The following is a 24,019-nucleotide window of genomic DNA, read 5'->3' on the forward strand; positions in this document are numbered from 1 at the left end:
TGGAGTAAAACTGAAAGCTTTTCCTCTTAGAACTGGAACCAGACAAGGTTGTCCTCTGTCACCTTTACTATTCAACGTAGTGCTGGAAGTTCTAGCCAATACAATTAGGCAAGACAAGGAAATAAAGGGAATCCAAATGGGAGCAGAGGAGGTCAAACTCTCCCTCTTTGCTGACGACATGATCTTATACTTAGAGAACCCCAAAGACTCAACCACAAGACTCCTAGAAGTCATCAAAAAATACAGTAATGTTTCAGGATATAAAATCAATGTCCACAAGTCAGTAGCCTTTGTGTACACCAATGACAGTCAAGATGAGAAGCTAATTGAGGACACAACTCCCTTCACCATAGTCTCAAAGAAAATGAAATACCTAGGAATATACCTAACGAAGGAGGTGAAGGACCTCTACAAAGAAAACTATGAAATCCTCAGAAAGGAAATAGCAGAGGATATTAACAAATGGAAGAACATAACATGCTAATGGATGGGAAGAATCAACATTGTTAAAATGTCTATACTTCCCAAAGCAATCTACCTATTCAATGCCATTCCTATCAAAATACCAACATCATACTTTCAAGATTTGGAAAAAATGATTCTGCGTTTTGTATGGAACCGGAAAAAAACCCGTATAGCTAAGGCAGTTCTCTGTAACAAAAATAAAGCTGGGGGCATCAGCATACCAGATTTTAGTCTGTACTACAAAGCCATAGTGCTCAAGACAGCATGGTACTGGCACAAAAACAGAGACATAGACACTTGGAATCGATTTGAAAACCAAGAAATGAAACTAACATTTTACAACCACCTAATCTTTGATAAACCAAAAAAGAACATACCTTGGGGGAAAGACTCCCTATTCAATAAATGGTGTTGGTAGAACTGGTTGTCTACATGTAAAAGACTGAAACTGGACCCACACCTTTCCCCACTCACAAAAATTGATTCAAGATGGATAAAGGACTTAAACTTAAGGCATGAAACAATAAAAATCCTCCAAGAAAGCATAGGAAAAACACTGGAAGATATTGGCCTGGGGAAAGACTTCATGAAGAAGACTGCCATGGCAATTGCAACAACAACAAAAATAAACAAATGGGACTTCATTAAACTGAAAAGCTTCTGTACAGCTAAGGAGACAATAACCAAAGCAAAGAGACAACCTACACAATGGGAAAGGATATTTGCATATTTTCAATCAGACAAAAGCTTGATAACTAGAATCTATAGAGAACTCAAATTAATCCACATGAAAAAAGCCAACATCCCTTATATCAATGGGCAAGAGACATGAATAGAACTTTCTCTAAAGATGACAGACGAATGGCTAACAAACATATGAAAAAATGTTCATCATCTCTATATATTAGAGAAATGCGAATCAAAACAACCCTGAGATATCATCTAACCCCAGTGAGAATGGCCCACATCACAAAATCTCAAAACTGCAGATGCTGGCGTGGATGTGGACAGAAGGGAACACTTTTACACTGCTGGTGGGACTGCAAACTAGTACAACCTTTCTGGAAGGAAGTATGGAGAAACCTCAAAGCACTCAAGCTAGACCTCCCTTTTGATCCTGCAATCCCATTACTGGGCATCTACCCAGAAGGAAAGAAATCCTTTTATCATAAGGACACTTGTACTAGACTGTTTATTGCAGCTCAATTTACAATCGCCAAAATGTGGAAACAGCCTAAATGCCCACCAACCCAGGAATGGATTAACAAGCTGTGGTATATATATACCATGGAATACTATTCAGCCATTAAAAAAAATGGAGACTTTACATCCTTCGTATTAACCTGGATGGACGTGGAAGACATTATTCTTAGTAAAGCATCACAAGAATGGAGAAGCATGAATCCTATGTACTCAATTTTGATATGAGGACAATTAATGACAATTATGGTTATGGGGGGGACAGAAAGAGGGACGGAGGGAGGTGGGTGGGGCCTTGGTGTGTGTCACACTTTATGGGGGCAAGACATGATTGCAAGACGGACTTTACCTAACAATTGCAATCAGTGTAACCTGGCTTATTGTACCCTCAATGAATCCCCAACAATAAAAAAAAAAAGAAAAAGAAATTCATAGAAATTATAATGGGAAGCAAATTTTAAAATAAAAATTTATATAAAGTTTAATAAAAATTTATTTTTATAAATGAAAATTTATATATAAATACTAACTTTTAAAATTTCATTTTAAAAGAACTACCTTCCAACAAGGTAATTTACATAATTCCTCTACTTAGGAATAAACGTTAAATTCAACAATGAAGTAAATGGCGGGTGAGTTTCATTATTCATATAGTATTTAGTATTCCTAAAGCATTTAGTAGTTGTACAGTATATTCGATCTTCTGAAATACTTTACCAACAGTAAGTTACACTTCTCACTGAGATAAGTGAGCATCACTGATGTCCACGTAAAAGAAGCCATACTCACGAAAATAATTTAAGGAAGTTTATTCTGAGCCAAATTTGAGGACCATGACCTGGAGCCACTCCCAGGAAGGCTTGAGCACATGGACTCCAGGTGGTGGGGTCACAGTTTGGTTTTACACATTTTAGGGTGTCAGGGATTACAGGTGAGGCCATAAATCAATACATGGAAAACATAGATTGGTTTAGCCCCGAAAGGTGAGATGTCTAGAAGTGGGAGTTTATAGGTTATAGGTGGGTTTAAAGATTCTTTAGCTGACAATTGGCTGAAAGTATTAGGCTCTGCCTAAAGGGCCTGGAGTCAGTAAAAAAGGAGAACTTAAGATAAAGAATCTGTTAATTAGAGGCAAAGTACTTGACAGACTCAGGGTTTGTTATGTGTACCAAGGACCTGCAGGTGGGTGTTGCACAGCCTTAGGCCTGTTAGGGAGTCACAGAGGACAGAGACCGGAGGGGCAGGATGAGGCCTATCTGACCCCCTTTCTCATGGCCAGAAACTCAGTTTTAGGATCCTCTTGGCCAAGAGGTTCAGTCCCTTAGTCTCTGAGGGGGGAGCCTTACGATTTTATTTTAGTTCTCACTAAGAATGATTTGTCTCATTTAACTCCCATTTTATATTTCGTTTTTTCCAGAACTATTTAACTGCCTTTGCAATATAAATGCCTGTTATTTACCACAACTACTGGTTTCTCTGGGCTGCGGCTCTGAGAGACTGCATCTGTACAGCGTCCTCAGTTTAGGCAACACGAACTTGTAAATGTAAACCCAGTAAATGTTTCCTAATAACCTGGACAAAATATCAGTAATTCCCTTGGAATATAAATTGTTATACCTGACCAATGGAGCACACTGCAAATGATTTAGGTTGAGGTTTTAATCATATTTTTGCTGAATGATAGCGTTACTGCTTTTGTCCCACTTTGAGTGTAAAGAAGAGTGTTTGCATTTGAGTTTTCTGGCCTGTTTTCTTCCCAATTCTTTGATGATACTTGGGAAGTGCCTTTCACCTGAGGATGTTGTATTGCTCTGAAATGTCACTCAAAGGTGACATTTAAATAGGTTCAGAATGAATAGTACAAAATTAGAAAAACAAAACAAAGATCTTGTATTTAACCCATCAATAAGCTTTACCCTGAAACACTCATGGTGCTGTAAGATCTCGGATGCTTTGCTTGTCTCAGAAAATGCACGGATTATTTTCTCACAACAACCCTTGAGTAGAGTGTCTATCAACACCCCCTCTTTAAACAGGGGGAGCCAATGCTTAGAAATGTAAGGTGAATCTCTAAAATAGGACTTAGAGCCGTGATTTCTGACTTCAGCGGCCAGTCTGCACCCCTATTTTACACCATGGTTTTTCACTGTTGGCTCAGAATCTGCTGGCAGAGGCAGATTTGGGTGGAGCCCAGAGTCACTAAGAACACCTCTCACACTCATGTGCACTGTTGTTTATTATTATGTGTTCTATAAAATACAAATCTATTAAAGTGTTACTGAATCAGTCATAGTTTAGTTAGCCTTTATGTATTTTCCTCATAAATACCAGAAGTACAGCCTCTATCACGTGTAACCCGGCCGTTAATAGACCCTGTCTTTGAGGTCAGCTGCGCTAGGGTTCGGTCCCTGCCCCAACACTCTGGGCGACATCATGTCAAGCACATTCCTTATCCTGTTTGTGCCTCTATTTCTTCATCTATAAAATGTAGAAAATACTAGAATATGGCTCACAGGATGTTTTGAGAATCAAACAAAATTATACATGAAAAGTACTTACAGCAAACACCCAGAAATTGTTATGTATTAAGTATCAACAGTGTTATCATTATAATATGTAGTTACATGAAATGTCCCGATTTTAAAAAGAGATTTTCATACTTGAAAGAGGGAAACCACTTCTCTATACTGTACTGGCCCGGGGAGAGTCCTCTTTATTTTGCTCAAAAATGATAAACATAGACTATTTCACTTTTTTGTGAATTAAAAACTCAACTTTTACTTATGATACACCTCAAGCTTAGGGCATATTAGCTTCAATAATGGAGAGAGAAGGCCCATACGACAGATCCACTGTGTGTGTTCAGGCGTCACCTCCTGGGTATTAAACCTTTGTCAAATACATAACCTATGAAAGTCTTCTCCCATTCTGAGGGCTGTCTACTTGCTTTACTTACTGTGTTCTTGGCTGTGAAGAAGCTTTTTAGTTTGATCAGATCCCAGGAATGTATTTTTGGTGTTGTTTCAATTGCCCGGGGGTCCTCCTCATAAAATATTTGCCCTTCATTTTTCCCTGCCCTTTCTTCTAGTATTTTTACACTTTCATGTCTTAAGTTTAAATCTTTAATCCAGTGAGAGTCTATCTTAGTTAATGGTGAAAGGTGTGGGTTCAGTTTCAGTCTTCTACAGGTCACCAGCCAGTTTACCCAGCACCATTTGTTAAATAGGGAATCTTTTCCCCACTGAATGTTTTTAATTGGCTTGTCAAAGATCAAATGACAGTAAGTACCTGGGTTCATCTCTTGGTTCTCAGTTCTGTTCCATACATCTACCTCTCTGTTTTTGTGCCAGTACCATGCTGTTTTGATCACCATAGATTTATAGTATAATTTGAAGTCTGGTAGCGTGATTCCTCCTGATTTGCTTTTATTTCTAAGTAATGTCTTGGCTATTCAAGGTTTTTTCTGATTCCATATAAAAGGAAATATTATTTTTTCAAGGCATTTAAAGTATGACAGTGGTGCTTTAATATGGATTGCATTCAAATTGTATATTGCTTTGGGTAGTATGGACATTTTAACAATGTTGATTCTTTCCAGCCATGAGCATGGTATGTTTTTCCATTTGTTAACATCTGCAGCTATTTTTTTTCTTAGAGTTTCATAGTTCTCTTTATAGAGATCTTTCATGTTCTTTGTTAGGTAAACGCCAAAATATTTCATCTTCTTTGGCACTACTGTAAAAGGAATAGAGTCCTTGACTGTTTTTCAACTTGACTATTGTTGGTATATATAAAGGCTACAGATTTGTGAGCATTGATTTTGTAACCTGAGACATTGCTGTATTCCTTAATCACTTCTAAGAGATTTGTAGTTGAATCCCTGGGGTTTTCCAGATATGCAATCATATTATCTGTGAAGAGTGAAAGTTTGATCTCCTCTGACCCTATATGGATACCCTTGATTGCCTTTTCTTGCCGGATTGCAATAGCTAAGACTTCCATTACAATGGTAAAAAGCAGTGGAGATAGTGGACCACCTTGCCTGGTTCCTGATCTGAGTGGAAGTGATTTCAATTTAACTTCATTCTATATGATATTGGTTCTGGGTTTGCTGTAGATGGTCTCTATCAGTTTAAGAAATACCTATTTTCTTAACTGTTCTGATCACTAAAGGATGCTGGATATTATCAAAAGCTTTTTCTGCATCAATTGAGAGAATCATATGGTCTTTGTTTTTTAATTTGTTTATGTGATGAATTATGTTTATAGATTTACGTATATTGAACCAGCCTTGAGATGCTAGGATAAAACCCACTTGGTCATGGTATATAATTTGTTTGATGTATTGCTGGATTCTGTTTGCTAGGATCTTATTGAATATTTTTGCATCAATATTCATTAGGGATATTGGTCTATAATTTTCTTTTCTTGTTGGGTCTTTTCCTGGTTTGGGAACTAGAGTGATGTTTGCTTCATAGAATGTATAGTAGTTCCTCTTTAAAGGTTTGGTAGAATTCTGATGTGAAGCCATCTGGTCTTGGACTTTTCTTTTGGGGGAGATTTTGGATAGTCAGAACTTGATAATAGGCCTGTTCAAAATTTCCACTTCATTCTGGCTAAGTTAAGGAAGGTGGTATGCTTTCAAGTATTCGTCTGTTTCCTTCAGATTCTCATATTTCTGAGAATAGAGTTTCTTGTAATATTCATTAAGGATTTTTTGAATTTCTGAAGAATCTGTTGTTATTTCATCTTTGTCATTTCTGATTGATGAAATTTTACTCTTTTATACCTGGTTACGTTAGCCAAAGCTTTATCTATTTTATTGACCTTTTCAACAAACCAACTTTTTGATTTATTGATCTGTTGTATAACCCTTTTGTTTTCAATTTCATTTAATTCTGCTCTAATTTTGGTTATTTCTTTTTTTTCTGCTGAGTTTGTGATTGGAATGTTCTTCCTTTTCCAGTTGCTTGAGGTGTCCCATTAAGTTGTTAATTTCCTCTCTTTCCATTTCTTGAGGAAGGATTACAATGCTATAAATTTCCCTCTTAGAACTGCCTTTGCGGAATTCCAGAGGTTCTGGTAATTCATGTCTTCATTATCGTTTTGTTCCAAAAATTTGGTAATTTCCTTCTTAATCTCATCTATGACCCAGCTTTCATTCAGCATAAGGTTATTTAGTTTCTGTGTTTTTGTATACTAATGCAGATTCCTGTTGTTACTGAGTTCAAATTTTATTCCATGATGGTCTGAGAAGATGTGAGGAATAATTTCTATTCTTTTAAATTTGCTGAGGTTAGACTTGTGACCTAAGATGTAATCAATTTTGGAAGATGTTCTGTGGGCTGATGAGAAGAATATGTATTCAGTTTTGTGAGGATGGAATGTTCTGTAGATGTCTGTTAAATCCAATTGTTGAATGATTAAGTTTAAGTCTAAAATTTCTTTGCTGAGTTTCTTATTGGAAGATCTATCAAACACTGCCAAAGAGGTGCTAAAATCTCTGACTGTTATGCTGCTGGAGGAAATCAAGTTGCTCATGTCTGTTAGAGTCGCTCTTATAAATTGAGGTGCATTCTTGCTGGGTGCATAAATATTAATAATTGAAATCTCATCATGTTGACTGTTACTCTTAACAAATATGAAGTGACCATCCTTATCTTTCCTTACTTTTTTTGCTTTAAAGCCTATTGTATCTGCGAATAAAATTGCAACATCTGCTTTTTTCTTATTTCCATTTGCCTGGAATATAGATGACCATCCCTTCAATCTAAGTCTATATTTATCTTTTAAGGTAAGATGAGATTCTTGTACGCAGCAGATATCTGGCCTGAGGTTTTGCATCCAGTCAGCCAACCTGTGCCTCTTTAGAGGCTCACATTAATTGAGAATATTGATAAGCCTAGTAGAATTTTGGGTATCAGGTTTTCGAAAGTCCAGTGGACATTTTTAATCTTTTCACCACTGTGGAAATTGGAATTTGATCAAAAGTTTCTGAGTGACTTTATTTTTGTGGTGGAGGATTGCACTGTCATTATGGAGGATAGGTCTGAGAATATCCTGGACAGCTGGTTTAGTTATGGCAAATTTCTTCAACATGTGAATGTCATTAAAGTATTTAATTTCTCCATCATAAATGAAACTCAGTTTAGCTGGATACAGGATCCTGGGTTGAAAGTTATTTTGTTTTAGGAGGTTAAAGGTTGCTGACCACCTCTTCTAGCTTGAAAAGTTTTAGTAAAGAGATCTGCAGTCATTCTAATAGTCTTCCCCTTGTAGGTTATGGTTTTCTTATGTCTGGCTACTTGCAGAATTTTCTTCTTCATATTAACTTTGGTGAAGTTAATTATAATGTGTCTGGGAGATGCTTTTTTAGGGTTTAGTCGTGCTGAGGTTCTGAAAGTGTCTGCTTTCTGAATTTCAGAATCTCTTGCCATGTTTGGGATGTTCTCCATGGTTATCTCTTGGAGTAGAGTATCTGGGCCTTCCAAAGGAACCTCTTCACCTTCCAGAATTCCTATAAGGCGAATATTAGTTTTCTTCAAATTGTCCCAGAATTCTCTGTAAGAATGATCCATTTTTGCTCTCTACTTCTCTTACTCTTTGTGTGTTGGGAGTGTTCAAAACCTTTGTTTTCAATGTCAGAAAGCCTTTCTTCTGTCTGCTCCATTCTGTTACTGAAGGATTCTACTGTATTTCTCAGATCTTTGAGGACTGCAAGTTCTTGCCTCAATGTGTCATATTCTTTGGTAATTTTGTCTTTCGATTTATTGAATTCTTGAGACAAATTTTGAAAATGCTCCTTGAATTTCTAATTCCAACTTTACCTCTATTCTGTTAATCTTATTTGCAATCCAAATTCTGAATTGGATTTTTGACATCTCAGCCATTTGTTTATAATTGGGATCTTCTGGTGTGTCTGCCTTGTCGTTCCTTGGGGGAGTTAATCTACTCTGATTATTCATGTTGTCAAAGTTTTTCTGCTGGTTCAGCCCATGATTATTTCCACTGTTTGGCTAGATGAGCAGATAAGGTGAAATTGGATTGGGAGCTCCTGGAATAGTGATTAACAAGCCATTTCTCCAAGAGCTGAGACTGGTAACTGCAGATTTTTTCCTAGAGCTTTACAAAGGACCCGTACAGTACTACAGCCTGAGACCCCGGGGTCCTGCTTGGTGTGGTGGGGCTAAGTGGCTCTGTCTTATTTCAAGCTGGTATCTGTCCAATCCTAGTGTATTAGTAACTCTGGGTTGAAGTCTCAGCTGTGGATAAATATAAGCAAATAAGACACCCTACCCTCCTCCCCATGGAAAACAACTGGAAAAGGATAATGAAACCTTCCCACAACAATACAACCGGGGGTACCACCTTGGATAGTCCTCAGGTGATTAACCCAGGTCAAAAGTTCCAAATCAATTGTCCCAGTCAGCACCCAGTCTCAAGGTGGAGATTTCAAAAGGTCTCCAGCAACTAGATAGCAGGGGTCTGCTGGCAGCTTGAGCATGACTTGCTCTGGTGCTCTATGGAGTCAAAGAGCCAGCAAATGAATTAGTCTGGGAAGGTTGATGTCTCCTTGCCCACCTTGCAGCTCTGTCACTCCCAGTCATTGGTAACCCCGCAGGGCTTACCTGATCTGACCCAGATCCCTTGAATATGCAGATGTACCAGGTGTTTGCTCCTGCCTCAGTGACTGGGAGATCTATGTCCTTGGCCAGGCCACCACACTCTGCCACCAGCAGCAAAAGGAGCTGAAGCCTGACAACCCTCAGGTGTTTAATGGAGGCTGAGGAATTTCACTCATTTACAGCCCCACCCTGATTGGTATTGCTGCCACTTACATTCTCGCAGTATTTGCGTTTCTGTCCCGACTATATTCCCCTGTGGGTCAGGCGCTGTTTGAGTTCACAGAAACTGTGACTCAGCCCTGCCCCGTGCCACTGCCACTGCTCCAGTTCACACAGAGCTGGTGGCTCTGTCTCCACTGCATTCTGTGTTGGGGCCGGCATGATTAGAGCTAACAAACAGCTCTCAGTTCCTGCCCTTCCCTGGGCTGCTGCTGCTGCCACACCTGTTTTTGTCCCAGCTATGCTCCTCTGGGGGCCAGTTGCACCTTGGGCTCACAAAAGCAGCAATTCTGACTCAGCCTCATCCTGGGAGGTTGCTGCCTCTGTGCACACTTGGATTCTATTCTCCATCCCCACCATGCCCACCTGGACAGGTACTACCTCAGGTATACCCTTTGCTCAGGGGCCCTGCATTTCCGTCCCAGATCTGTTCTTCCTATGGCCACCACCAGAGCAGAGGCCCGGCTCCCTCTGCTTGCTAAGAAAGGCAGGAAGTATTTCTCCAAAACATCACCAGGGGTGTGAACCCTATTGTTCCTGCCGCTGCCGCACTGTGGGGCATCATCTGTCCCTCTCCTGTATGGCTTCCTCGCTCCACAGTCCCTGCTTTATACCCATGCTGCTAATTCAGCACAGACCTGCAACAGCCCACACCCTGTCCACACCTCTCGAGAAAATGCCCAAGAGCCTAGACTCCATGGAGGTCAGGCTTCCAGACCATGGGGTGAGATTGGTGGGGAGTAATGGGAGTTCAGAATTGTGTGCAGAGTGCATGTTCAGCTTTATGCCTGGCAAAAGCATTCCATGGCACACTAGTGAGTCCTATCTTGGGAGGAGTTCCTGTTTTTAGAGCATCTGTCCCGTGGAATAAAATAGGAGGAGATCTGAACTCTGCTCGCCAGTTTGTAGAAAGTATACTGCAAGCCATTCTCATGAGTGAGGGGACTCCCGTCTGCTTGGCAATGGGTCCTGTACCCACTGATTTTTACCCTAGGGTTGCAGCTTGCCTCAGCAGGGGTGATGTGTGCTCTTCAATCTTCTCTCTTGGATCAGCTCCAAACCATCAGCTTATTTGCTAAACTTCTTTCTGTCCTTTAAGTCTCCTTCTGGATGGGAGCCTCTGTGAAAAGCTGGCTCCAGTCAGCTATCTTGCCTCCTGCCTGTAAGCACTTGTTAAAATAAACCACTTCACCTTAAGTTCAAGACAGCAAAAAACAGTTTAATAGCAAAGAAATAAACTCCCCACCTGTTCATGCAACAGCAGCAAAGGCTTCTAACAAATATAAGATTGCTTTGATCATTTTCAGCCAGGAGAAAGTTGTGATGCTCTTCATTTATAGTTCATAGGGAGTTTGGGGACACTGATCACAGAAAACTATCATTATTATAAACTAGAAATTAAAATATCTACATATAAGCTGTTTCAATACATTATACTTTTTTCAGTAGTAAATTGCATGTTTAAAAATTCAAACGGTCATCTTATGGTTAAGCTAAATTTTATTCTAGGTTCTTTACGCTAAAATAAAGGATGTTAAAATGTTTTTTAAGCGACTGTGTTCTTTTGTTGAAGACTTTAAAATTACATAGTTGAAATGGACTAAGGGTATAGTGTGTGGTGTATATTTTGTAGAATTTCTCGAAGTTACTCTAAACCCAATGAAGCAGAATTATATAAATGAGAGAAATGAATATTTAAACATTCTTTCATGATCTTTAAGAAAAATGTCCTTAAGCTTTTCAATTATAGTATTATATGATTATAGATTTCACTTTGAGTACCATAATAATACAGCTGAGTGATTTGGGAAAAAAGGATAACAAAACTTTTGTAGTAAGAAGGGGTATATTTATGGGCATTTTGTTATAAGGATTTGAATATTTGAAATGGAAAACATAAAAATCATTTGAAAATATGACTCTATAGTGGGAAGGAAGAAAACATTTCTGTATGAGCTGCACAGGAAGCAAAAGATAAAGTTCAGTATTGTTTTTTGAGTGAAAATTGTTAGGCCCATTTGAACATGCCCTGGTTCCCAGCATCAAGAATGAGTATGGTACTAAGTTGACCCAATGACAGAGTGACCCTGCAGTGTGCAATCCTATGCAAACACCTTATCACGGAAAAGAAAGAGCGAAAGTAAGGAAGGGGGCTGCATAAAGGGGAAATACATTCCAGAGACAGGGAGAATCAGGTGAATTTCCAGGAGTGGAGAAAGACTGAGCACAAGCTGCCTTTATAAGTTCACTAGTTTGTCCCGCCTTTCTCCTAGCAGGATTGGTCACCATTTCCCGCCTCTGAGGTGATTGACATGTTGGGGTTACGTGCCATATTGCGGATTGCATAACAGGGTGGTTATGTAACAGTTTTGCCCAAGCAAGTCTTTTCCACAAAATTCTTCAGGAAACCTGCCCACGCTATGCTAATTAGATGATAATGAGTTCTAGGTATATGCTCCCCCAGGGAACAGTTCCTGCTACAATTTCTTTCTTACTCTGTCCCCTTAGTCACTTCCTTGCCACCTGTTTCCTTTCCTCTGTTTTCTTCAATGAAGAATAGTCCCTATTTTGTTATAGCGCATTCTGAATCTAAGTCAGTTTCTTTGCACTTTTTGGCCGGGGCTGGGTTTGAACCCGCCACCTCTGGCATATGGGACCGGTGCCCTATCCCTTTGAGCCACAGGCGCCGCCCTAAGTCAGTTTCATATGTAGTTAATAGCTCCTGCTTGTGAAGTCATTAGAAGGATTTTAACAAAATACATATTAAAACACTTCAGGAATAATTATTTCTAAGGATGTGGTCTAATAAATAGGAAACGAATCATAAACATGTCATGAAAAACGTGACAAATTCCCACCTTCAGACCATGTCAGGAAGTCTGTACATTAAATATTTGCTCTGTTTGTTTGTTTTTTTATTGCAATATTATCCCTCCCTCTAATTTATACCAACTTCCTTTTAAACATGGAAGAACTTGCTAACACGAAGACCCACCAAGAAAGCCTTCAAAGCATTAATGCTAACGATCGTTCATTCTCTAACACTGTGGGTCATTCAATGATTTACGCTTTACTGGAAAAAAGAAATCTAACCTTTGAAGTGAATTCAGGCCTTTGGTATTACTTGCAAACTAGTTCCTCACAAACTTTACAGAAGAGGAAGAAGAGACTTTATTAATTTCTGAAGTGGCAGAATAGGGAAAGAGTCCATAGATCCAGGGTCTTCTCCCTGGCCCTGGGCATTGAGGTGAAAATCCCTGAGGGCTCCACTCACAACACAGCTCTGCAAAGCAAGGCAGCAGACACCCCCACTGGAGAAGAATTTCTAAAATGAAAGACAGTCATAGCTGCAGAACTGTTTTGTGCTCTTCTGAAACTAAATTTCATGTGATGTTCTGAGCTCATAAATAAATAAGATACCTGGTGGGGAGATGAGCAGAGTACAAAGGAGCTCCTGACATCATCAGTAACGGTCACTGCTTTTCCTGTGCACTTTGCTGGTCTCTTGAGAACTTCAAAAGCATGTGTGCTATTTAGAGAGCAAGGATCTGTTTTATCTTACAGTAAAATATGCTACCATTGAATTTGATACATATGTTGGGAAGTAACATTTGTATTAGTCAAAGCTGAGAAATTTAATTAAGAATTATGTCTCTCATTTTCCCCATGGAAGTATTTACAGGCTGAAGTGATTTGATGACTAATGGACATATTTAAAGGGCTTCTGTCTGGTACTGATTATGAAAACCAAAAAAAATAATAATAATAATAAAATTCGTTACTGTTGGCAAGTTATTATTTCGGTAGAATCATATGCTGAGTGGTACCCTTGAGATTTTTTAAGGATATATAAATTGAATAGGTACCCAGCCAATTTTGACTTGTAAGGGAAGAATATTTCCCTTCCCAACAGCGGGCAAATTAGTGCTGGCTGTTGGCAAGAAGGACACGTCCTCATCACGTGGCCCTCTCTTTATGGCTGCTTGAGTGTCCTCACCTCATAGCAACTGGCATGCCCCGGAGTGACGGATGTCACAGGTTGGCTGTGGAGCCACAAACAAATCCACATGCAAAAGATGCCAGTCTGGGCAAACCCTGTGTTCCACGTGGGGTGAACTTTACCTACCTACCTGGAGAATGTAGCACAATAATCCACAACACAAATGAGTTAAGGTACCAGCTAGTAATGGTAATGAGAAGAGCTGGTGAGGTATAATAAAACTAAAATCAAAACCAAAATGGTACACAACTGCCTCTCAGTGCCAACGAGCGGTTACAGCAGCTACTCTGGAGAGGGTGCAGCGGGTCGGGGTCAGGCTGGGGATTGCTGGCCACAGCAGAAAGGGAGGCGCTGTTGGCCCAGCTAATTGTTGCCATGTGGAAATGTGAGACCAGTGATGCAAAATTTTATGGCTCTTCAAGAGATGCTGGAAATCTGGGTTTTATGTGAAGTCTTTCATTTTGCAATGTTTACTGAGAGCTCATATTTGGAAGAGGAGTGGGGAAAAACCCCGGCAAACCAAAAAAATTTACTTTTGACCAGATTTGAACCCTAGGCATGGACCTTCCATTAGTTCCCTTTTGCGTTAGCTAAATGACTTCGTATGGCTGCCAAGGAAAATGCTTCCTAGTATAAGAATGGATGGAAAGACTGGGTTCCATTGCAGAGTTGAGCAGTTAAAGAGCTTGAACTGTGCAGTGAGGTAGGCTGTGTTTACATCCTGGCTGTGTATCCTGAGCATGTTACCAATCCTCTCCCTATCCCAGTTTCCACTTCAGTGACACAGGAGTGATAATGCAACAGATTTTGCAGAGTTGTGGTGAGGATTCGGATGTACTAATCTATATAAACTGCTTGGCACAGAGCCTGACACATAGTAATTGCTTAGTAAACGTTGGTTATTATTATTTTATAATAAACAGGCAGTCAAAGAATTTGCTTATTTGTTGTACTTGAAGAAAATATTCCCTGTAAACAGACCCTGCAACAGAGGGTCTTTTTTTGTGTTGAAGAGTCTGTATTAAGAGCATAGATTCTGGAGTCAGCAGGCCAGGATTTGACTCCTGACTCTGCCACGGTAACCACGGCAAGTTAATATTTCTAAGCTTTAGCTGTGTCATCTGTAAAACAGGAATAATAACCCATATCTCAAAGTCATAAAAATCCAGTGAGATAATATACATAAAGTCAGCGTCTGGCATATAAGTCAATAAATGTTCCGTGCTGTTATCATGGTGCTGTTATAATATTTTCCCATTCTTTGGAAGTTCTGTACTTGCAAACACTTCTACGCCATTTATGTGTCATTATATATATTTGAGGGAAATGACATTGCATTTGATTAACAAATCAAGCTTCATCTTAATGAGCTACATCACAACAGCGGTTCTCAACGAGGGTGATTTTACCCTTCAGGAGGTGTTTGGTGATGTCTAGAGACATTTTTGTCCGCCACAACTGAGGCATCTAGCAGGTGGAGGCCAGGGCTGCTGCGGACACAGGCAGCCCCCCACCAGCAGGTGCTCAGCCCCCGTGAAAGCGCTGGGCTCCAGCAGCCGTGCCTGGTGGCTGTGTAACCCCCACAACCCCAGCTTCGTCATGGTCTTTCTCAGCAGAGAGGGGGAAGCATTTCTTTTTTTTTTTTCTCAAAACATCGCCTAACCTTCAGATGTTGAAATGTAAATTGGCATCTCTAGAACCATATTTAATAAAATACTTTACAATGTATGTATCCCTCTTTTCTTCTGGTTACAGAAGTCATTCAAGCTGGTGAAAGTTATTAAAAGACAACAGAAGCATAAAAATAGAAAGTGAAAGTCCCCTTTTTTCCCTCTAGTCCCTATAGAAAATCACTGGAAATGAAATAGTTTGATTTTTAATAACTTAGAGTTTTTAAATAGAGTCATGTCCTCCTTGACGAAGTTTCGGTCAGGGTCAGGCCACATACGTGAAGCTGGTCCCATGGGATTATCATGGGACTGAAACATTTTAATCACCCAGGGACATCGTAGCCACTGTGCTGTCCTGGCCCAGGATATTGTTGGCGTGTTTGTGGTGATGTCAGTGTGAACCTCCTGATCTGCCGGTCCTGTAAAGGCACGGCCGTTGCACACAGGACATAGTGCTGAATAATGAATGACAATGTGACTGGCTTATGTATTTACTATAATTTTTATTGTTTTTAAAGAGTGTACTCCTTGTACTATAAAAAAACAACCTCAGGCAGGTCGTCCAGGAGCAATTTCAGAAGGAGGTGTTGCTGTCCCAGGAGGTGACAGCACCATGCGCATTATTGCCCCCGAAGACCTTCCGGTGGGACAAGAAGCAGAGATGGAGGACAGTGACATTGGTGGTCTTGACCCTGTGTGGGTTGAGGCTAATGTGTGTGTACGTGAAGAAAGAAAATGTTTTTATACTGCCGTACAATGCGTTTGTTTTTCAAGCTAAGTGCTATTACAAAATATTGAGAAAGTTAAAAAAATTAAAAGTTTGAATAGTAAGAAGTTTTAATAAAGTTATTATTAAATAAAGACAGATACTTAAATAAATTCAGTGGCGCTTAAGTGCAAGGTGTTTGCAGAGCCTACCGTGGTGTACAGTGGTGCCCTGGGCCTCCACGCTCACCCACCACTCACTCCCCAACTCAGAGCAAATCCCAGTCCTGCAGGCTCCGTTCCTGGCAAGTGCTGTGTGTAAGTGTAGCGTTTTTTGTTTTGTATGCCATATTTTTAGTGTACTTTTTCTGTGTTTACATCACAAATACTTGACCCTTGTGTCCCAACTGCCACAGTATTCAGCACAATAGCACGCAGCACAGGTTTGCAGCCCAGGAGCAGAGGCCGTGCCCTGTGGCCTGGATGTGCAGGGGGCCGCCCCAGCTAGGGTGATGTAAGGCACTCCGTGGCCACCTGACTGCCTTTCTCAGGATGGAGGCTCCACATGTGTCTACTGTTCTATAATTTACTTTTTAAATATTAATAACTTTTCTTTTCTCTTCCTGAAAAAATCCATTCTAAAACCATTATGTGGGGCAAAGCAGGGTAGACATTCAGGAAGGGTGGCCTGACTCGTGATAGTGGAGCCTAGACTGAGTGGGGAGACATCAGTGTGTGATGGGGTTAGTGGCCAAGCGTGGGGGTGAGAGTCAGGCCAGGAGAGGAGGCCTCCACGCATGGGCAGCTCAGTGTGGGGTGCTCACAGAGGCCATGCGGGATGGGTGAAGAGTGCAGAGAAAGGGCTAGTGCAGGGATTTGAGTCCAGACGGGATAAGGGGCAAAAAGCAAGGATGTTCTCAAAGGATGTTGACACAGTTAACTTGGAGCTGACTGAAGTGACAATTTGAGCATAAAGGAAGTGATTTAAATCAAGCTAGTAATAGATTAAACCCCATTGAATAAAATAGGAAGCCATGAGTCCATAATGATATAATAAATAGATGAGTAAGTTGAAAGTTTCATGGGAAATGGAATCATTATAAAAGTTACAGTACCTTCTCCACTAAAAAAAAAAAAAAAGAAGATCAAAGAGGGAAAAATGGTATCCGTACCGTGGAAAGCCTGCAAGACACCACCTTAATGCAGTGGTCAAAGCTAATATTATCTGTGATAAGACAAGCCCAGTCCTCCTCACTCAGTGCTGTGGCCGCCAGCTCCTAGGAAGGCGCTGCTCCCTCCTAGTCATGCGCTGCCCTGATCTGTGAGGCAACAGGTGTCAGACAAGTGGTGGTGAGTGAAAGACATCCCTCACTCTGGGGCATGCCAGCTGCTATAAGGTGAGGACACTCAAGCAGCCATAAAGAGAGGGCCACGTGATGAGGACATGTCCTTCTTGCCAACAGCCAGCACTAACTTGCTGGCCCTGTGAGCAAGCCATCTCACAAGTACATCTTTTAGCTCCAGTCACACCTCCAGAGGACTGCAGCTCTGGCCAACATCTTGACTGCAGACTCATGAGAGAGCCACCCAGCTCAGCTGTTCTGGTGGATGGAAACATGCAAGATAGGGGTTTATTGCTTTCAACCGTTAAGTTCTGGAGCAATTTGATACGCAGCAAAGAACAAGTGGTGTAGATGTGGTGAAAAGAACACGGCATTGCTTCCATGATATTCCTGCCAAAGACGCATGACCTGAATCTGGTCCTAATGAAACATAAATACTAGCTGCAATGTGTTGTGCAAAATAACTGGCCTATTGAGTCAAGACGTAAAGTTAAGGTCAGATGGAGAAACCGGGAGTGAAGGGGACTAGGGGCTCGACAGCCGTCCTTCAGAGCCTCATTCTGAACTGGACTTTTTGCTTTCAAAGGACATTGTTTCCACAAAGTTTGAAGCCTGAGGACTGAATGGTAGTCATGTGTCAGGGTGTTTTGCTGATTTTGTTTTGATGACTTTATTGAGGTTATCTAGTAGACTGTACTTGTTTTTAAGAAATCACACTAAAGTATTCACCGGTGATGAAGCACTCTCCAATAAGATTACTGGAAAACAGGCTATTTGTACTGTCCTTGCAACATTTCTGTGGCCTTGAGATTATTTAAGTGTTTCTAGTTAAGTGAAAAGAAACATAATAATCTTAGAATATGCCCTTGGCTATAAAAATAGACCCACATGGCCCTTCATTAAAGTGATGCATAGTACTCTGGCTTTAGTGAGTATAAAAAAGTTTATTTTTTTCACCCATTTCCTTCTGATGGTATTTACATTGCTTCCAGTTTTTTGCTATTAGACACATCCGTTTTTTTGCACTATGAACAACACTAGTTAATACCCTCCTAAACATGGTTGTGCCTTGTTCAGTTTTTGCTCGTGAAAAAAATCCCCAGAAGTCAAATTGTTCTGTGAATGGATGTACATCCTTTAATTGGTTTAATCATCAATCATTCAGGGAAACTGCATGAATTCTCCTTAAAAGAAAAATAAGTTTTATAATTTGGTAGTTATTTTTATTTGTTTTTAATCTAGGAGAAAGTAATTTCTGTAAGAGCAGGAACTTCATCTACCTTGATTATCACCACCCCAGCATTCAGATAGCCCTATGCACTCGTGTGTATAATATTTGTTGCAACAACAATAATAGTGACCATTTATTATGTGTCTGCACTGTCCTAAGGATATTAATTTTTTCCTGGAAACCACCCTATGAGATAGGTAATGTGATTATTTCCATTTTGCAAATGAAGAAACAGACACGGAGAGGCTGAGTATTTGCCCAGTTTTACGAGGGTAGTGAGCAGTGCAGCTGGGAGTCAGGAGGTTTCCCTTCACTTTACAGGTGACCACCCTGCTATCCTGAATTTCGTGTTGAGTACATGAAATCAATGAAAGAACAGACAAAATGGCTAATATATGTGTTTGCATATTTGACCAATCATAAATGTCAGCTTTTTTGTTTCTTTGCTTTTTAAATGAAAATTAGAGGGAATGGACTGCCTATTATGTAAGAGCCAAATTAGTTTTATGGCCTCCGGACTAGGCTGTACTTACTCTCCAGTAATTTTCCTCCTGGCATCAATATCCATACAGGTCTCAGCTATAAATCATTCTTACCTGAAGAACTTATGGATATGTAAAGAGAACATTTGTTCTATATTACAAATAAAATAGTAAGTCTGGGCCTGCAGCTTGAGACCAGCAGAAAAACTTTTGTTCCTTGTTATTCGAACACATATGGTGCTCCCTGTCTGGGCTCCTTTGCCCCGGCCACTGGGCAGTCCTACACTTGGAAAGCTCATTGTCCGCCTCACATGGTCGAAACTCTCCCAATCTGCCAGCCTCTCTCTTGATAACAAACTCTCCCACGGAAGACTGCTTTTACCCCTCTTTTTTCTTACCCTCTTGAAGTTTCTTTTCTTCCTCAAAATTCCCTGATTCCCTTCTATAGGGCTCTTACAGGAAGACTACATTCTAAACAGAACCTTATGTTACCTTTGGAAAGTTCTCACTCCCTCACTAGATTTATATTCTCTTTAAGTTTTATTCGTTTTATAGCGCTCCACTATGTCTTACAGTATTTTATACAGATTGTGAAATTCAGACTTTTTTTTGAATGAGGGAAGAAATTATCTCAGGGTAACATATCATGAAGTTTTTAAATATTAGATAAGAAGACTAATAAGATTTGAATATTATATATTCCACCTTTGTAGGAACGCCAACAAATAGTTGACTTTTTTTAGTATGATGATTTGTATTTTGTCTTTAACTTATAAGGAAGCCAAAACCAAGAAATATAATCAGCTTTCATTCCTGAGACCTTTTGTTCTATTTGCAGCTACAAATATCAACTTCGCTTCTACCCATAACTTTAATTTTCCATTTTTTAAGTGGGTGATTAGGGACATTAAAGGTAACAAAATCAATCAAAGAGATATGCAGAATTTTTTTCAAAGGCTAGTACTGAAGGGTGTGTTTCTGCTAGAGAATTTTAATACCAAATTTGTTTTCCAGTGTTTGTATAATACCAAATCTCTTTGCCAGCTGGAAGAACCACTGTCCTTGAATTCTGTTCTGAAGGAAATATTAAAATATAGTCCCTCTTCATATATATATATATATATATATTTTAAAGAACTTTAGGAAATGTTAAGTATTGTCATTTTACAAGATTATACTTTGTTGCTAGCAAAGGCCATAGCATAGCATTCAGGCCAACTGTTTCTCTTAAGGAGTTCTTTCCTCTCTCGACAAGGGTAAGGACACTGCTGAAGGTTTTTGTTCTGAAAGCTCAAACAGCAAGCCAAAGAGAAAGTTCAAACAAATATTATAAATCCTTTTAAAATGCCACTGCTTATGTAAATTAACTCTGGTGCTTGGGTGCTGGGGAGCCTCAAGTATCCTTGAATTCATTGGGTATTACTATGTTATGTTTTATTTATATTGGTGTATGGTACCAATATCTGCTATCTGGAAAGCTCTGGCCATGAAGAATCTCACTTAATTCAAGATTAGTTAGTGTTTTGGTTTGCATGTTTGTTCTGGTTCTGGATTATTTCTTTGGTTTTGGGTTGTTTGTTTAAGATTACCTTCACTAAGGGTATCTTGCGATTTCCAGAGGATACTTTAGAGGTAGACACATTACTTTCAGGGAGTACTTCTATTCCATCTTATTGATTTTGTTTCTGTTAACGCATCTAGACATGGAATTCATTCCAGATTCTCTAAACCATGTTTATAATTACGGGTTAAAATAAAACTTTAAGAAATCTTTTCCTTTGGAGGTACAGTGTTTTAATATTGTGAATGATACAATTTTAATTAAAGCCATCTGACATCTGACTAAACTTTGCAGACTTATACATAGTCCAAAATACATTCACAACAACAGTAAAGTCAAATCATGAATGTTGTAAAATTTAGCCTGGTTGGGTCCTCCCCATAAATGGCTCAGATGCTGCCCTGGTTCTGCCTGGCCTCTCATTTATAATAATGCGAAGATTTTGATCATATCCTTTTGGAGATAAAATTCACTTGGGGGTCAGATGAGATTCTCCCTAATGGTTTGTAAATCTCCACACTTTATATAGGAAGGATCATTTTGGGGGAGGCATGCCTTATAAGTCACCACGTATTATTTTGTATAGTAGATGCAGGATTTTTAAATAGGCATTTATGTGTTTTATATCATCTTAGCTGTGGAGTTTTTGTTTGTTTTAAAATAATTCTGACATCTTCAGCAATTCCTTCTGTGCTGATCCTTGGAGCTCTTGGCAGGGGGAACCTCCCCTCAAATCTGTGGCTCTGGGAAGCAGGCACATAAACACGCCTTTGTTCTCAAAGTCTTTTTCTGTCGGATTGTTGGAGAACCTCTCCTAGCCTTTCTTCTCCCTTGTGCCTCATCCTGTCATTTGTATGAATAAGTTTGTTTACATTTTGCAAAAACATTAAGTGCTTTTCTGGTGGCAGAAGAGAGGGACGGAGGAGTGAGAGGCAATCAGGAGAGTGCACTGGGGTGGGGACAAAAGGCTGAGAAGTGGGGAAAGACACGGGGTGGACGCGGGGAAGGGAGGGCGGGGACGGCAGCAGGGGGGCTCTGCTGTGGGGACCCCTGACCCGCATCGTCCGGGCCACCCCCGGGCTCTGCTGTGGGGACCCCCGACCCGCATCGTTCCGGCCACCCCCGGGCTCTGCTGTGGGGACCCCCGGACCCGCATCGTCCCGGCCACCCCTGGGCTCTGCTGTGGGGACCCCCGGACCCGCCTCGTCCCGGCCACCCCCGGGCTCTGCCGTGGGGACCCCCGGACCCGCCTCGTCCTGGCCACCCCCATCCCAGGCTCTGCTGTGGGGACCCCCGGACCCGCCTCGTCCCAGCCACCCCCGGGCTCTGCCGTGGGGACCCCCGGACAAGCATCGTCCCGGCCACCCCCACCCCGGGCTCTGCTGTGGGGACCCCCGACCCGCATTGTCCCGGCCACCCCCGGGCTCTGCTGTGGGGACCCCCGACCCGCATCGTCCCGGCCACCTCCGGGCTCTGCTGTGGGGACCCCCGACCCGCATCGTCCCGGCCACCCCCGGGCTCTGCTGTGGGGACCCCCGGACCCGCCTCGTCCCGGCCATCCCCGGGCTCTGCTGTGGGGACCCCCGGACCCGCATCGTCCCGGCCACCCCCGGGCTCTGCTGTGGGGACCCCCGACCCGCATGGTCCCGGCCACCCCCGGGCGCGAGCTGGGAGACCGCTGCTGTACGGGGACCCTCGGCGGGCTTTGCTGAGGACAGGCGCTGCGGCGTGTTAGTCATCCATTATCTGCTTCTATTTTCGCAGGTCCTGAGTGATGACTGACGCGGGTTCGTGTGCTGTCCCCGGCGCTCGCTGTCACCCGGGAGCGATAAGCAGCGCGCGCGTCTAGCCCAGGGCGGCGCCGCCCGGGGGGCGCAGGACGCAGGTGCCGCCGCCCCGCCCGCCCCGCGCCCGGGCCATGAAGTAGCGGCCGCTCCGGCCCCGCGCAGCCCGCGGCCGAGAGGACATGGCCGGCCGCGCCCGCCGCCCGCTGCTGCTGCCGCTGCTGCTCGCGCTGGCGGCCGGCGGCCTGGGCCTGCGGAGCCCGCTGTCCGTCTTCAAGAGGTGCGTGTCGCCGGGGTGTCGCGGTGGGGGGGGGCGGCGCGCGGACTCGCTCGCGGGCAGGACGCACCCGCTGCCTCCCAGGGCTGAAACCGCTCGGAATTTCAGCCCAGAAACTTCTCATAAAGTCCCCCTTGCAGAGAAAGCCCACGGTCTTGCAGCCGAGCTGCCCTGGCTTTCAAAACTCCAATTAGAAGTTGTGATCCCCCACACGGATCCCTCCCTCTCAGGGCTTTTATTACCAACTGCAAAGCAGCGAGTTAGACTCGACGCCTCGCAGGTGACAGCGCAGGGCATGAGCCCGGAGGGACCGCGATGGGAGCGCTCCGGGCTGCAGCAGCGCAGGCCTGCACACTCCCCGCGTAATCCCCGCCTTAAATATTTATACACTCGCACGTTCGCAGTTCACATCTCGGCTTTTTATTTCCTCGTAATTCAACCCTGCCTCCTTGCAAGATTATGGCTAATTTTTTCTTTCTGATTAGTTATACGGGGCAGTCGACATAGTCAAACAGAGATTTTTACTGGGTTATGGTTACTATTTCTGCCATTAGAAAATTGTCATGCCTGCAATAATTTCTAGTACATTAATACTGTACCTTCATCAAATGGGAACGATACATTTTGATGACTTTTTATTGAATATAGTTTTAAATGTAGCCTGCTTGGTTGTGTTGATTATGTTTTGTTTGCAAACTGGTTATATATTGTTCATGGACTCTAAAACGCAGTCCTATGTACGTTTGGGAACACTTTACAGTCATGGCATCTTCAGCTTTTTCATTGGCTGGCTATCAATAATCTTTAATTTAAGGTCCCAGAATTCCTTTCTTTCCCCTTCTCATGTTGGGTTTAGATTCCCTTATGTTTGAGAGTATTGAAATTTTCTTCTTCTTTAAGGTTTAAAGAAACTACCAGATCATTTTCCAATGACTGTCTTGGTACCAGCAGACCAGTGACCCCCATGGACTCATCAGACTTCACAATGGACATTCGCATGCCTGGGGTCACTCCCAAACAGGTGAGAGGGACTGGTCCTTTACTAGTCACTGTCCTGTACACAGTTCATGAAAACAAGAGCCCTGCGTGTATAGCTGTGTTAACTTCTTTACAAGGAAGCATTTGCTTTCCAAACTTCAGATAGGGCTAGAAAAATTGAATATTGTAAAGAGGCATAAATCTCTCAAAGTAAATCTTTCAGTTAAATTTCACTTTCATATTTTTACCTATATTGTTAGTTGCGATTCAAAATAAACATTGAAAATGCATGCTTTGAGATTCTCTGTGGACTCATAGCCTTCATACTACAACATGTAAATAGACATTAAAATCTGGAAAATTATCCTAATAAAGGAACGTGGTGCTGAGCATGGGTACGGAAGAGATGACTTTGTTTAAATACCGTTCTATCACAGCCACAACTTGAAAAACAAAAGCATGTATTTACTGGCAAGAAT

At 41.7% G+C, this 24,019-nt stretch overlaps 1 protein-coding gene across 8 annotated transcripts in view; it reads left to right on the plus strand.

Annotated features, from left to right (window-relative positions):
* The window catches only part of PAM (peptidylglycine alpha-amidating monooxygenase), a 282,185-nt gene that overhangs the window by 92,141 nt on the left and 166,025 nt on the right, over positions 1–24,019 (plus strand). For all 8 annotated transcript variants that reach the window (XM_053566346.1, XM_053566342.1, XM_053566345.1 and 5 more), the window contains 2 exons: positions 22,266–22,565; positions 23,463–23,583. In XM_053566346.1, the coding sequence (XP_053422321.1) occupies positions 22,468–22,565; positions 23,463–23,583 (219 nt within the window). In that variant the 5' untranslated portion in view covers positions 22,266–22,467. The remainder of the gene's footprint in view (positions 1–22,265; positions 22,566–23,462; positions 23,584–24,019) is intronic.

The sequence above is a fragment of the Nycticebus coucang genome, chromosome 17 (genome assembly GCF_027406575.1).
Source record: "Nycticebus coucang isolate mNycCou1 chromosome 17, mNycCou1.pri, whole genome shotgun sequence".
Taxonomy (NCBI): Eukaryota; Metazoa; Chordata; class Mammalia; order Primates; family Lorisidae; genus Nycticebus; species Nycticebus coucang.